The sequence below is a fragment of the Gallus gallus genome, chromosome 10 (genome assembly GCF_016699485.2).
Source record: "Gallus gallus isolate bGalGal1 chromosome 10, bGalGal1.mat.broiler.GRCg7b, whole genome shotgun sequence".
Classification (NCBI taxonomy): domain Eukaryota; kingdom Metazoa; phylum Chordata; class Aves; order Galliformes; family Phasianidae; genus Gallus; species Gallus gallus.
The window spans coordinates 2,509,579-2,525,745 of NC_052541.1; the positions used below are offsets into that span (position 1 = coordinate 2,509,579).

The 16,167-nt window shown below is 52.9% G+C and overlaps 1 protein-coding gene across 3 annotated transcripts in view; it reads right to left on the minus strand.

Annotated features, from left to right (window-relative positions):
• Nucleotides 1-35: 35 nt before the first annotated feature.
• ARID3B (AT-rich interaction domain 3B) overlaps nucleotides 36-16,167 on the minus strand; it is a 30,971-nt gene continuing 14,839 nt past the window's right edge. For 2 of the 3 annotated variants that reach the window (XM_046898872.1, XM_046898871.1), the window contains exons 5-9: nucleotides 7,954-8,137; nucleotides 7,096-7,355; nucleotides 6,664-6,921; nucleotides 4,364-4,468; nucleotides 36-3,497 (exon numbers count right to left, since the gene is read on the minus strand). In XM_046898872.1, the coding sequence (XP_046754828.1) occupies nucleotides 3,349-3,497; nucleotides 4,364-4,468; nucleotides 6,664-6,921; nucleotides 7,096-7,355; nucleotides 7,954-8,137 (956 nt within the window). In that variant the 3' untranslated portion in view covers nucleotides 36-3,348. 3 annotated transcript variants of the gene reach the window in all.

The following is a 16,167-nucleotide window of genomic DNA, read 5'->3' on the forward strand; positions in this document are numbered from 1 at the left end:
AGCGCTGCCCCCAAAGAGGCTGTTGGGTCGCCGTGTGAAGAGGTAGAAGTTTATTGGAATATAAACATTCAGATAACGTGTAAGATAGAAAAAACCCAACAACAACATATACAGACACTTGTTGGAAGGAGACGTTGAGGTATTTATCCACCGCCTAGGCTATCACATTTCTTTTTTTTTTCTTTTTTTTTTTTTAATTTTATTTACTTATTTTTACTTTAAATAGGTAAGAAAACGAATAGCAAGGCTGCTGCCGTTGTTTGGTGAGAACATTCTGAGCCGAATCCCTCCGGAGCGCCGCGTCCCACCGCAGCCCCACGGCTGCGCCAGCCCTGAGCCGGGATGTGGGGCAGCGCTCCCACCCCACGGCCGCGCCGAGCAGCCACGGCCTTCTCATCTTCACTGTCATTCTTTTTTCCTTTTCTGGGGGGCTGCTCGCCGTGAAGCTTTCGCTGGTCTGGAGTTGGAAGAGAAATGAGACGCACTGCCAAGTGGAACGCTTCACCCGAGGATCAGTCCTACCCGCAGTACCAAAACCCTGAGTACTCTACAATCCAACGCGCCGAGTGAAATGAATGGGAGCCGGGGGTTCGCCCGGCCCGCCCCGCTCCTCCGCCCTCCCCTCTGCTGCTGGTTTCTGTAACCCCATCCCCACGACCCGGCAGCTCAGTAGGTGACCCGGACGAGTGCCAGCATCAAACCCGGGCCTGGGGAAGGGGAACTCTTCACAGTCTGAACGGCCGGACCCCACCGCCGCACGGCGAGGGACCGCGCTATTGTTGCAGCTTATTTTACTGAGGTATCTGTTACGCATCCCGACTTGTTTCTTTCCCTGAATTGGATACAAAACGATCTGTTAGTCCCTGTCTAGTTCCAGTCTAGTTGTGTAAAGCTTATAAACATTAATACTCTAGTAGTGTCGAAGCTGTTTAGCAGTTCAGTGATTCGAGTGCCTTTCTGTGCAAGAGAACACAACGTTAGCATGTGATACATAAGCAAAAACACCCATTACTAACCTCTGCTCCCCAGGACCAGAGAAAAAAGCACAAGGAAAAGCAAAAAGTCCCCCGGTCCCACTGTTAGGAAACAGCCCCCAAACCCACCCCCATCTCCAAAAAAAAAAAGAAAAAAAAATAACCAAAATGGAAAAAAAAAAAGGGGGGGGGGGTGGGGAGGAAAAAGAACAATCTGAATAAGTCAGTGTGGGAAATCCTCTCTGAGTAGAGACCATGAAATGCTTTGGAGGTCTGTGGGTCTGCCAGGCCAATCGGAGCAGCTCTGCTTCCCCACTGCACCGCTGCCACCAAGAGCCACCGGGAGCAGAACCGACCCCAGGACACCGCACCCCCTGCACCCCCTCCCTCCCAGTCCTCCCCAGGCCCGGCAGCGAGCAAACGTGAGCCATGGACACAACCTGAGTCCAGGGAGCTGGGGCTGCACGTGGGGGGTCCTGCCCACGGTTTACACAAGGGCTGAGGCACCTGAGCTGCAGGCTGGGGGGGAAGGAAAGCCGAGGAGGCACCCACGCCTGCTGCCAGCAGGCTGCTGCTCTGCTCCCCACGAGACTGAAGTGTCAGAGAGCATTTTCCTGCAACAGGATTCGGGCACGTCTGTAGTGTAAGCAGGGCTTCGTCCCCCAGCAGCACCGAGCAGCTTTGCCACAGGGAAGCACAGATCACGGAATACCAAGAACTGAAACAGGGACTCTGGGGGCAGCCTCACGTCCAACGTGAAGGGCAGAACCCCTATCTCAGCTGTCATTTACGCCCTCCTTTCCTACCTCTACCTGCCCTGTGCTATGCATGTGTCCTGGGACGGGGCTGTCTCCTTGCTAGCCTAAAAGATGGGGAAGCCACTGCTCCTTCGCTCTGATTTTTCTGTCTTTGGTGCTACGATTAAAAATAAACACAATGTCAGCAAAACCACGTATTAAAAAAAAAACAACAAAACCCAACAAAACAACAACCAACCAACCAAGCAATAAGATATGCCAACACTTCCTGAAGAGGTTAAAAAAACAACCCGAAAACAAACAAACGAACAAACAAACAAAACAAAACAAAACAAAAAAAAAACCCCAACAATAAGTACATATCTGAGGTATTTCATCTGCTCAAAAAACCTGACTGGGGCCTGAAGGATGGAAAGGACGTCACCAGGGCAGGAGGGATGGTGCTCAGGTCTACTCTGCGGGCTGGGGAATGTGTGGGGCAGAGCGAGGCCACCCGGGCAGCAGCTCGTGGGCAGCCTCTGCTTGCTTTACATGGGCTGGAAGGGAGAGGGCGAGGAAGGGTTTGATTCTCTTTTCCTCTGCTTCCCCACAGGAGAGCATCTCGGCTGATGGAGAGCCGTTTTCTTTCCGCTCACGTGGAACTTGAAGGGGGATGTGGAGGGCACCCTCCGAGGAGAAGCCGCCCCAGGAAGCCCAGATCAAGCTGTTTGTGTCAATGGGGAGCAAAGGATCAGAGCCAAACAAAGGGAAGGTTTGGGGGCGATGCCAGCAGGATGAGTTCCCCAGGGAGGGACAGACGGGGTCCAGGGCGTATAAAAATCGGCTCAAAGCCTGAAAAAGGCAACGACAGTAGGGAACAGGCCAGCACCAGCCAGCGGGACGAAGCAGCTGATGGAGAGGGTTTTTCCTGTGTCTACGGGTCAAGCGTAGCGGCGAGGAGGTCCTTCCCGGGTAGCCAAGGCCTCAGAGAGAGGGGGGAAGGAGGCTCATCGCATCTCTGGGGCTCCACCAGCAAGGACTGTGCGGCCCAAGGGGAGGCCAGACGAGCACTGGGCCGTGGCAGAGCCTGAGGGAGAGAAGCGAGGAAGCTCTCCTGGCAGAAGCCATGGGAGGAGAGGGGCGAGGCAGCCTGCCGGCTGTTCCGATTGTCAACAAACCGAGCCGTGCTGTGGCTCGAGGAGAAGCCCGTTTCCCTGCCCCGACGCCAGCTCTTTCCACCTGCCTTGGTGACGTCTCAGCCATCTCTCCGCCCCGCCGATCCCTGATTGAAAAACGCCAGGTGTGCCCCCCCTCTCTGCGTGCCACCCCCCAAGAGGAACACAGCAAACCCCGGGGGGAGGAGGAGGAGGAGGAGGAGGAGGAGGAGGAAGAAAACAGAAGTGAAAGGGAGGAAGAAAAGGGAGAACAAAGAAAAAGGCTGGACAAACAGGCGATGAAGAAAAAACTCGCTGGCATGGCAAGGTTTCAGCATCATCATCATCTTGCCGTTGGCCAACCACGAAGCAGGTTCCTTGAGATGAGGTAATCTGTGCGACTCCTTCCCGGCTCGCTCCCCGCCGCGAGCAGAGAGGAAGAGCTGCCGGAGGCCAGTGTGAGACAGCAAGCTCGGCCATCCATCAGAGAGACCAGCTAGTGGAGGGCTCTGCGCTGGGGGTTCCCCGCGATGAGGTAGGGCTGGGGGAGCAGTGGGAGCTGCTGCTGCTGCTGCAGGAGCTCTGCGAGCCCGCGAGGAGATGGACGACTGGCTTCTGGGCAAAGAGCACGCCTGCAGGGCACAGAGGTAAGGGAAGAGTCAGGGGGAGGCGGGGGGGATGCAGCAAAGGGTGGCTGATGCAGCCCCAGAGGCTTTATCCTCACAGAATGAGGCCAGTGGGCTTGGAGGCAGACCAGAGAGTTAATGGTGACATGGAAGTAAAAGCAGAGTTAAAACTCTCCTCAAGAGCAGGAGGATAACTGTCCTTCCTGCTACCACCGAATACAAAGTCTGTCCCTTGTACAAGTTGGACTTACAGAATCATAGACTCACAGAATGGCCTGGGTTGAAAAGGACCACAATGCTCACCCAGTTCCAACCCCCCTGCTATGTGCAGGGTCGCCAACCAGCAGCCCAGGCTGCCCAGAGCCACATCCAGCCTGGCCTTGAATGCCTGCAGGGATGGGGCATCCACAGCCTCCTTGGGCAACCTGTTCAGTGCGTCACCACCCTCTGGGGGAAAAACTTCCTCCTAATATGCAACTTCTCACCGGGTCCTCACTTTCCTGCCACGCCAAAAGGCCACTTGTGAGCTGTCAGCAAAATGCTGCTTGGGGACTGCTCAAGAGCAGACAGATCACAGCAGAAAGTGAATGACGTTACAGCAACAGCTCTTAGACAAACAGGAAATCACCAAAAAACAACACTCGAGAGGATTTCTGAATGTAAAAGCCCCATCACTGAATGGAAATGGCATTCATGTTGCCTGCCTATGTCCAAAAAGAGAACTCATCTCTTGCTGTCATTTCTAAGCTGGACAATCTGCGTGCACTGCTCTGGAAAATGGGCAGCCCTGGGAGAGTGCCACCCTCCCCACATCCTACTGGGCACTCCCAGCCTGGCTGCCCACCCCCCCCCGAGGAGCAGTCCCTTCTCACCAGCATAAATTGTGCCGTTAATCTCCACCGACATGTTAATGCTCCCAATGCCATTGGGTGACAAATTCAGCGCCGCCGCCGCCGCCGCCGAGTCGGGTTTGTCTTCTGTCAAGAAAAGAAGCAGAGAGTCAGAGAGCGAGGGGGCAACCGTCCCGTTCCTAGGGCTGATGGAAAGGACACACGCTCCTCCCGTTGTCTCTGTGATGAGGAAAGCCCCGCGTGATGCCTTCCAAAGGTGTCTCAGTGTTGCTGTGTGAGCTGCGCGCGGGCTGGGATCCCACTGCTGTCTGCAAACCTCTCGGGCTCAATTAACAGCCCCTGCACAGAAAGAGCTGTCTGTGCACATGCTTAACATGGCTGGGTTGCAGCCACGTTCCCAGCTCTTGCTCGGGGCCCCTTCACCAGGGTGGGGATTCCCAGGGAGCTGCAGTGCCTTACGGTGCGCAGGGCTGCAGCAGCTCCAGCGGCCACTGGAGGGAGAGGGGCTTCCCGAAACACCGAGCACCCAAACGGAGCCTTCCTGGCTGCCCCTAAGAGCACGTGAAAGCTGTTTTGTTTTTCTTCAGTCCCCTCTGCATCGACAGCCCTTTCTAAGCCCACGTGGGGAGCACCGATGCACAGCAGGGGGGGCGGTTTGCTCCGATGTTAACGGAGAGATGAACATCATACTCTCCCGGATGCTTCTGAGACCTCCAACTAAACCAGCCTGGAACTGTGAGCCTGGAACCGCTTCTCTGCGCTCACCAATTCAGCCTTACAGTTTGCACAGCCGTGCCGTGGTTACCAGCCCAGCCTGTGTTGGTTTTGGGGCACTGTGCTGTTAAAACAGAGGGAGACCACGGAGACAGTCTGGCCAGCCTCTGGCACCGCACACAACGCGCGTGTTATGCTCATTTCCAGTCTGCTGGGACTGTCCCTGGGAGGTATGCGAAGGGCACTGCTAACGTCTAACCTACATGTTGCTATCCAGCTATAATAAGCTCACAGAGTGCTTTCCAAAAGCGCCCGTCAAAGTGCTTTGCAGAGCACAGGAAATGAGGGCACGAAAGACCCGCACACAGTCACCTAACAAAGGTGGCAATGCTACCAGTGAATCCTGCTTAGGGCTCAGCCCTCAGCTTCTGTTTGTAGAGACCAAAGCTGTTCCTAGCATCTGGATTCAGGAAGCTCGGGGTGAAGTGAGGAACAGAACAGTGAGATGAGGGAACAACTACTGCTTCAGAGAACCCGCGCTCCTGTTTGCTCACTGTTTAGAAATGTAAATGTGAAGTTTAGGTGGATGCACAGCTGTCACGACCTGCAATGCAACGACTGAATCCCATTGGACTCAGCAGCTAGCTGCTACTGCCACAAAGGGGAACCCACTTTGACCCTTGGCCACATATACGTGAGGCAAAGCGTCTCCACGAAGCATTGCTAGCAAAGGCCTCCAGAACCACTTCCCCTCCTCTCCTCTGCATTGCCCAACTTGCCTAGCCTTGTGCCTTCATCTCACTGTACAATTAATAGGGGCCCCAGACCTTTAATTTGAACAGATCAAAAGGTTCAGAGGAAACAGCTGCTGGAACTGAAATCTTCTGAGGCTTTGCTGCCCACTGAAGTGCAGCCCCCAGGACAGGTGAGGCAGCCACGGCATTTAATCAGCTTTTGAAGCCACTCTATAACAGTATTGATTCCGACAATGTGACCTTTACGGGGTGACTCCCCTTTCACAAAGCATTTCAGGAGTGCATTTCCCAGGCCATGAATGCTGCTTATATCTGACCTCCTAACCCAGCCTTGCCAGGAGTTCTTTGCCTGCAGGCTGCGAGCGGGGCTGCAGCAGATGTTGGCAGGAATCACCTGACTTGCTAAAAGCCCTGGGATGCGTAGGGCCCCGCTTTGTGGGGCTTTGTGGCCTCCTCATCACACCTGCCAATGGGATTCCTAAAAGCCGGGCATCTCTCCCCCCTGGCTGCCAACTGTACTGAAAAAGCTGTCACCTCTGGGATCAATTAAAAGGCAGCACAATGGTGGCACGAGGCTTAGATAAAGGTAGGGCTGGGGAAAGCACGCTGCTTGATGGGCCGAGCATCTGGCACAGGGCACGGCTTCCCAACCACGAGTCATCTCACGAGAGTGCCCTTGGCCAGAGTGAACCACACTGTGCTCCAAAGTGCACAGGGGGCACTGAACACAGATATGCCATTTCAGCTGGCCCACGTATTTCCCAGCAATGGAGGAACAGGCTTCAAGCACGCAGCAGAGCGCTGCTGAGGACAGCCTGGCCAGCACCAGCTGAACCCAGAGGCGCATCTTACCCTTGCCATTGATTTTGATCTTCATGGGGATCTGCCGTGCCATGTTGAAGAGGTTGCGCTGCAGAGCCTGCTGGACGAGCCGCTGCTCCTCCTCCGTCATCCGCGACACCTTCTTCTCTGGTGGCTCCCCAGCCTCCAGCCTCTCCCGCAGCTGCTCCAGGGTGGCCGTTCTTGCTGCCACCGTGGCCTGCTGGCTAGCCAAGGTCACTGGCACAGCTATACGATTTGGCATCGACACGGTCAAGGGCACACCGTCACCTAGGAAAGGAAAGAGTGAATAGATCCTAAAGCAAACACACCAAGGCTCGTCTGCAGGCCTGGGTTGAAAGGGGCCTCGGAGATCATCTACTTTCAACCCCCTTCCGTGGGCAGGGTGGCCGACCACTAGACCAGGCTGCCCGGTTTTGCTGCTGCACCTCTCACACAGCTCACCTTTTCTGACAGCTGCTGCTGGAGACACCCGAGGGTTGCTGGTCCCGCTGCCCGGCGCGACGCCGATGATGGGGAAGCGGATCTTTGGGGGAGACAGGAGGGAAGGAGGCCCCGAGGCTGTGGGTGAGTAGCTGAACAAAGAGGAGCTGTAGCTGGGCCGTCTGCCTTCCCGCCTGTTGCCATCGATGGCGGCCTGAAGCTCAGCAGGAGAACTGAGGGATTTCTTCTCGCATTCGTAGGCATATAGGTACTTCATATACCTGGGAGAGAGGTGAGCACAGGGAAAGTCAAGCAGGTTTCTCACCAGACCACGTAAGGTGAAGGTGCTCTGCAGATGTGGAGTCTTTGTCTGCAGTGCTTGGTGTGACAAGCCATACCTAGCTGGGGCCTGAGGCACGGCTCTCACAGCTTTCACTTGGCCTCGTGCTTTAGGGAAGCACGTAGTTACATACTGCAACACCCAGAGGCAGCAAAGAATCATCCCAAAAGCCTTTACAGCTGACATAGTATCTAAAATTATAAGTTAGGGCTTGGATCATAACGCTTACATGCAAGGAGGGATGATGTAAGGGTTATTTTGTCCAAGTCTGCACAGGGCAGCACCAAACCTCACAACTTTTGCTGCACTCTGGCACACAGAGTTGCAGGGAGCACTGTGTGCATCAAAGGCTGTAGAAACAGCAAGCAGCTTCCCTCTACAGGACTCGACTAATAACTAAGAATAACAATAACCAAGAGCTCTCAAGCAGTCCCCTCTCCCTGCTCCCTGTGCCAAGTGAGACAGAGCAACCTCAGCCTCTGTTTTGCATTGCCCAGCTCCTGCTCTGACCTCTCTGCTGTCAGACCCTCGAGACTTACTGGGTTCGAAGCGTGAACGCGGCACTGGTGATGGAGGTGGGCAGATTAAGGCCTTTGGTGATCTCCCTCCAGATCTTCTTGTTGATGATCTCCACCAGCCCTCCCTTCTCGGTCACCAGTTTGTAGAGCATGTAGAGATCCAGGATCTGCTTCGCCATGATGGGGATCCTGTTGATGGGGGTTCCTGCAGGGAACAATACAAGGAGCAAGAGGGGAAATGAGGCCGAGAAGCCCAGCAGGTCGGCTATCGATCTTCTTCCTAATAGGAAATTCAGGCAACTCTATTTGTAGCCTGACTTGAGGCCTCTCTATGGGCGGGTAAATGAGCCAGAGAAGTGTAGCTACATGGCATGTCCTCTTCATGAAAAATCCTTTCCTGTAGGCAAAAGCAATTAAAAGACAAATAATAACCTGCAGCTAAGAGCAGCTTCTAAAATAGAAGAGGGGAAGCAGGGACCATTCAATCCTAGCGGCGAGGGAGCAGCCCAGAGGAATCATCTGTTCTGAGCTCCCAGGGCTGTCTCAGATCAAATCTGTAGAGCTGGTGCTCAGGAAGGGGCTGAGCCTGCAGGCAGCTCGAGCTGCTCGTGCACCGGCTGCAGGTCCTGCTCCCACTCCCTCTCCCTGCAGCAGCCCTGGGATGTGTGTCCCATGGCAGCCAACGCGGCCCAGCTGTGGGAGCCCTACTTGTTGCACGGCAGTGATGTGGGCAGTGTTACGCAGCAGTGTGCTCACACATCCCCGTCCATGTGACCCTCCCCAGCTGCACCTGAAGGCGACGAAGCCTGGAGGGTCCGTAGAGGTCACAGCGATGAGATTTAGGCAAGGAGAGGAAGGGGGAGAAATGCTGATGTAGCGATCCTCTTCCTCTGCGTAGGAAACAGTGTCCTGGATCAAAGAGCAGCCCACCCGAGGTCAGCATCCTGCTGCCACAGCGGTCAGCAGCAGCCCTTACGGCAGCGCCGTAATGGACAATTATGGGATGCCCAACCCACAGGGGAGGCTTTTGCCACTGCTCATCAGCCAGCAGTCGGATAATGCCCCGGAGCAGAGCAGTTTATGGCCCTTATAAATGGGTTTTATTCGGTTTAGTGAAAAGGAGCTCGGCCAGCTCTGCAGATGTCCTCATTAGACACGTAAGTGTAATTTCTTTTTCTTTTTGAAGCCTATTACGTGTCAGCTCACAGCAACGATTCCCACAGGTTAACGAGATGCTGGATTAAAGGGAAACTCCTTCAGCTTTAAAGGGCAGCCCTCAATTTCACTAAGGCACCGGCTCTGCGAGACAGCATAAAGAGCAGCCTGGCCAGGCTGGCCTGCAAGCTCCCTTACTTCACATCTCTCGCATCCTCTTTTATTTGCCTTCTGTCTAAACAATCCCCTCCCTGTGCACGGAGCTAACATCCATAAACTGCATCAGATCCTCTTCCTGCGTTTCAAATCCCGGCTCCCTGGGGGAGGGAGGACGTTTCCCAGTTGTTTAGATGCAGTCTGGCTCCATCCAGCCCTGCCAAAACATCAGCCTGGGCGAACGCAATCCTCCCTTCGCTGCGCTTTCCCCTCCGCCTCCATTTTGTTTCCCTCCGTGTGTTAAAAGGAAGATTAAGAGTCCGGTAGCAGTGTCATTTCAGACACGTAGAGGGCTGGAAGCGATCACGTTACCAGCCTGAAGTTATCACTCATCAGCTGAGCCGCAGGAACCGGTCACACCCAGCCCACCCCAAAGGCCAGAGCAGGGAAGTGTTTACTTTGAAGGACTCCAGAAAGAGCTGGGAATAGTTCTGCCCACCTCCACGGCCCCCTCCGTCAGCACTCCAGTGTTGCTGCCCCAGCAAGAACTGGTCGGGGGCACAAGGCTTAGCAGTGCTGGGGCTGAGACCACTCCCCTCCCAATCCAATGTAGGGAATGGCATTAGCTGCTCTGGAAGGGACCTTCATCCTTCTCTCCTTGGACGGTGAGCAGATGGGGAGCGAAAGGGAAGGGTCAGACGGGAGGCTCCTCAGGCAAGCAAGCTGCTAACACAGAAGCGTAACCAAGTATTTACTTTTAAAAACAATATACTTATCCTAAACACAGCCTTACTCTTTTCTGGACCTCCTCACCCTTCAGCATCTGGAAGTACACAAGTAAATGCGTCCAAACACTCCTGTGATGCGGACAAACGTTATAGCAGTGGGAAATAAAGGCTCACACACATTTGCACAGAGCTTGCTCACCACCAGGGCTGGACCAGCAAGCAGAGGTGAACCCTGGGCCTCATGTTACCACCCCTATAGCACCTTCCCGTCCTGAGGTTTGTGTTTAAATAGGACCCGCAGGGTGAAGTGCCCTGGGGTTTAATCAGTGGCTTTGTAAGCTAAGCTAGAACCTACATGCTTCTTTTTCCTCTAGTTTTGCTCCTTCTAAAGGATTTAACAGCAGGGACAGAACTTCCGTCCTTCCCTCTTATGCACAGAGACACAGCCATCTTCCTCCTGTGCCCTCCCCCAGGATGAGGCCACTTAGAGAAACACCCTCCAGCCTGGGACGAGCAAGCAAAGCACTATTTGCGTTTTAGACCTCACAAATTAACTGTACTCCTCACCGACTCGGTACGTTCCACAGGATCTGAGTGCAAAAGCTGCCTGCAGAGCCCCCTCCTCCTGCAGCCCCCTCCAAGGAGGAGCGAGGTGATAAAGTCTTTATTGGAAACCCCCGGTGCTCCGACAGGAAAGGCTGAAAAACAAGTATCATGGGACGAGGGGATGCTGAAGGCGAGCGGATCCTTTCACAGGCGGCTGCGAGGCTTGTCAGGGGCCATGATGGATTACTGTCATCTGGCAGCATCAGGATTAATGATCGGGAGGTCAGAGGGGAGAATTCCAAAGGGAAAGGTCAGCAGCCGGGGGCACAGCATAAGACTTGTTGCCTTTTGATGGCAAACTCATTTTACTGTACTTTCCAGCTCCCCTCCATCCCGCCGGCTCTCAGCAGTGCTGTACGCACCGTGGTGCAGAGCCAGCAGCTCAGCTCGACGAGAGGCTGAGGATGACAACCAGCCCTTCTGCTCACAGTTCTCCTGGCAAACAACTTTTCCTCCTTTAAGGACAACCCTGCCACATGAGCATGGGGCACCCCTGGAAGGAATCAGCTGGAGGGGGGTAGGAGGGGACAGAGCGCTCCCACCAGAAAAGAGCTGATGCGCAGTTGATGTGCATGGGAGAGCTCAAGAAGAGAAGCTGCAGGACAGGTGTACCTGCTCTGCTGGTCTTGGAGCTGCTGGAGGTGGGAGACAGCCCCGGGGTAAGAGGCTGCTGCCTCCAGCCAAGCGCTCTGCTAACAAGAGGGCAAAATGCCCAACCACCACACTGGAAGGAAGAGGAGGAATCATCCCATAGGGGCTGGGTTGTCTGAAAGGAAAGACAGCTGTAAGTACGATTCGGATTTCTGGAGTAAAGAGTTTCCCTGGAGGAAGCCTGACCGTAGCTATAAACATCTCTGTCCTTCAAGGGAAATAAGCAGTCCCTCCTGCCAAGCTGTTTCACCCCTTTCAGAAGCTGCCTCTGTTTCAGGCAGACATAACAGAAGCCTACAGGGCGTACATGGATAGGCTTGAATGTCCCCTATGTCTCCTATGCTTGACAGGCTGAAGGGGAACCTGATTTTCACCTTCCAAGAGCTCTTTAGGAAGAGACAGAAGATGTAAGCCCTGGGTAATCTCCGAATGACTGTTCTGACATCTTTTGGCAGACAGCACCTGAGGAAGAGGTGCTGAGCAGTCAGCACGTGTGGGCTCTGCTCCCCTGCTGACAGCTACAGCCCAGCTCTGGGCTCGGCCTTCCCTTTTATCTAGAAGTACTTCCACACCACACCGAAGCATTCCTCACCTACCCAAGCTGGCTTGTCCCTGCTCTTCATCCTCTCTTAGCCAGACTTCAGATTCATACCGAAATCTGAGCAGGCTGATGACGTTAAAAGGAAACTGCCACCTAAGACAGGTTGAACTGGATGATCTCAGAGGTCTTTTCCAACCTTGGTGATTCTATGATGCTTGCAGGCTCACAGGAGGTAAGTCCCATCTCCTCCATTGAGGAGCATGCCCACTGCAGGGAGTTCCCCACCATCAAGCAGCCTAAGCCACGACTTGCCCTGCGCACAGGAGACAAAGAGCAGTTAATTATACCCGGCCTGAAGCAGTACTTTTCCAATCACCTCCTGCTTCTTTTTTTCCCCTATCCAACGTACTTTCAGACGTGTCCATTTTTAGGTAAAGAACAAAGGAGGCGAGACTCAAATATTTATTCAGCAGAGCAACATCTGAAGTGTATTCTGGAGCAAAGAAGCGAATAGGCACAGAAGGGCATGTTTAAGCAATAACCTATATAGGTAAGGAAAGAGCTGCTGCTTCCAGTCTCCTAAAGTGATTTACAGTAACCAAATTCTGAACCAAAGCTGGCTGGTTCCAAGCGAAGCTGCCTCTTCAGCCACCCCAATTCCTTTGCCTCAGAGTTGTATTTGTTGCTTCGAGCCCATCCTAATGGCTAACCCAGGGTGAAAATAAAAAGGAAAGGCATACAGAAGGGAAACGAGCTCTCCCCCTGCCCGTGCCACGCTGATCTAATCTCTCCCCTCTATTCATGGCATTTCCACAGCGGGCATTCGCACCTCCCAGTGGGAATGTCACCACCTGATCTGCAGGCCTGCAGACCATTAGACACTGCTATCAAAGCGGGAGCCAGGATAGAGGGTAATTAATCATGTTCTATTTGACAGGAGGCCCACTTCTTATCTGCACCCCTCGAAACACCATCAGTTTCTGCTTCCCTCCTCAATAAGTGAGGCTGACAGCAGCCCCTTATCAGATTTCAGCTGCTGAACTGGAGGCAGCCTAACTGGCATCCCATGCCCCCGTTCTATTCACCAAGGCTCTGGCCACATTAACCTTCCCCACTTCTCCATCCCAAAACTGTGATCCCACAGAGATTTGTGCTCCTGTGCTGAGCACGGCTGCTACTGGCACAGCTGGCTCCAATCTATCTGCTATCACACATTTCTTCCCCAGATGTTGCACAGCCATGGTGGTGGCTTTGAACCAAGTAGACAAACTTATCCAGGTAGAGAAGAGTTACAACGGGGGCAGCTGGGGAAAACAGAACTGGGTCAGCCAGTCAAAAACTGGAGCATCTTCACACTGAGCAGTCCCACCTTCCATCCAGCTGGGTATCTACAGGGTTATCTTTTCTGTGCTGAAACGCCTCTGCTGGTCAACTGCTCGAGTTCATCAATCACTGGAGAAATGGGCTGTCAGATTTAGGGGGGAGGCCAGGAACACCCAGAATAAAGTACCCGTGTATAGACGAGCTCTGGGAGTCTGGGATTTGAGACACCAACACGCAGTCCTTGAGATGCTGCAGTGTTACAGCTTGACATCTCAATCTTCAGGGGAAGGAGGAACATCTTTGGCTCTATCCTTCAGTTCTGTACAGCCATGGATTCGGAGATCCCCAAAGGGCCAGTGCTGCAGCAGGCTGGCATCAGGTTAACAAGCTGCAGAAAGAGTCGTGCCAACCAACAACAGCCTATCACTTCAAATAGAACCGAATGTCTTAGCAGATAAAACACAGAAGAGGAGAGAATTTGCTTCCTATGAGAAGCTTTTTACAAACCCTAAGTCATCCCAAATTTTGCTCAGGTAAACTCCCTCAAAACAGCTTATATATCTCACGGGTCAAGAGTTCACAGCCCAGTTACAGCCATGCAAAGATGTGAAGGATATGTATCCCTCACGTTGGATATTAGGAAGCATTCTTGCTCCAGAAGAGTGGTCAGGCACTGTGGAATGGGCTGCCCAGGGAGGTGCTGGAGTCACTATCCCTGGAGGTGCTCAAGAAACATTTAGGTGTTGCATTGAGTTTTAGTGAGGAAATACTGCCGGTAGGTGGATGGTCGGACTGGATGATCTTGGATGTTTTTTCCAACCTTGGTGGTTCTATGGAGAATTTTAGTCACCTGGCACCTAAGGCTGGTGAGCAAGGCATTCCCTGCAGAGCTCTTCTGTACGCTGCAGAGGAATTTAAACTAGATCACCAGTTCCCCCTAAAACCCAAGGAAGAAGAGGTCCTTTAAATGACGTACAGAACACATTTAGCTGTGCACAAATAGAAGAAGAATCTGGCCTGGATGATTTGGAGCATTCAGAACAGAGCTGTGCTGAAGAATGGCTCAGGCAGGAGATGTCGCAGCTGGGTTTGGTGCAGTGCATCGAGTGAGAATTTTCCACTGCAGAACATCAGCTGCTATTTAGGGAAGCATTTGCTGTGGCTCAGCATTAAGCAGGTAGCGTGAACAAAGGACGCTGAGAATTTATGTCTACTGATGTCTCATTTACAGAACTACACCGCTTTAATTCGGATTCCAAAATATCTCCGGAGGATGAAAAGAAGCAGCCTGCAAAATTGAATCAGTGGAGCGAAGAGTATTCCCTGGGCAAACATTTCATAAACTCCGCTCTGCCTAGAGATAAAAGAATCCATCAGTAAATGCTTTTGTCAATAGCCTGGATTCGTTGTATTTCCACATCTAAAATGTGCAGGCAGCATACAACAGCAGGAAAACATTAAAACCACACGGTCGGGCTTACAAAGCCCCTTCTATGTATATCCACATAAAAAACAACAGAATGGTCAAGCCATCCGGGAAAACCAAGGTCATGCAGGAACCTTGAACAAAATTGGTTGAGCTGTACAATCGGAGACATTTTACGAGGTCCTCACAAAGGCAGTGCTTCAAAATGAACAAAACAGCTTCCCTTGGAAGGGAGCCTTCCCTCGCACACCAGGGCATGCAGCCACGTCCCTTCCCCAGACCTATTCTCAAGTGGAGTTTCTCGCATGAGAAGCACTGATGGATGGTCCTGGGGATGAAGTCCTGCTGCTCTGCCTCCCTCCTGACCAGCTCAGCTATAGGTGACTGCTCCAAGAGTCACGCCACTGGCAGCCCTTCAATACCTGGGGACAGAACGCAGCCTGCTATGTATCACTGGGTTGACATCTACGTTTCTCTGCTCCTCATCTTACCTTTTATCACAGAGAAGAGCCAACAATTAGCTCTTGGGGTACGTTCGCTGGGTAAGAAAAGCCTGAAAGTTGCTTTTCCATCTTTCACTCCAGCCAGACCTGAGCACAACAGCTCATCTGGCTGCTGGGAGCACACGTTACCCCAACCCTCCACAGCACGAAGCACAACCATTCCTTCTGGAGGGTTCTGATAAGGAAAAATATGTTTTATGTGCCAGGGGACCCACGCCCAAAGCGTGAAAAGCTGATTTTGCATTAGAAACACACAGATTCACGACACGTTTCGTATCACGTGCATTTCAGTAGCAACATTATTTCCAGCAACCTTAAGCAGAGAAGGCTGGGGAACACAAGACTACCCTGAATTACTGTAAGGGTTGCAGTGGACTCATGCTCTGGAGTCAGAACCTGAAAACCCTCTTTACCAGTTCATTTCAGATTCATTTACAACATAGGAATGTTGTAAAGCGATCAGACATGGAGGAGGGAAGCCACTGCTGAAGTTGCTTATCCACACCTGAGGACGTTTGGCCTTCAGTGTGAGGCTGCAGAAGAGCCGAGGAAGGGGAATGTGGAGGCACTGATGCAGCCCCTCATCCCACGGAGCTGCACCTCCTCACCCCCTCTGCCCTTGCAATCCCAGGCAGGGTGAGGCCCATGCACCTCAGCACACACAACAGCAACAAAGGAAGAGTTACAGCTCCCCTCTCATCTCCCTCTTCCATCATTATTGCCGCCGAAGGGCCATTTTATCACTTGCAGCTGTGGTCATTCAGCGACAACCTGCTGTGCTCAGAGGCAGATGAGACCTGCACATTTGATCTGCATTAAGCCTGTTTCATGGCTTCGCTTTTTCTAGGTACATTCCAAGCAGCAGCACCAACAACCAAACCTTTTCATCCCTCCAGCTACTTGGGAGCTCCTGAAATCTGCCATTTATCTTCCAGTTCAGCACCAGCCAGTGATCTGACTGCCTTTTCCATCAGCCCCAAACAAGGGGCACTCCTCTGGAGGAAGGCAGAACCCCTGTCTTTACACCAGCAGCGTTTATTAGCAGAGCTGCTTTCAGACACAAGGTGCAAATAAAGCAGCTCTTCACACATACAAGCTAAGAAACACAGCACTTCGCTCTCGGGTGCAATGAGGCCTCAGCATTAC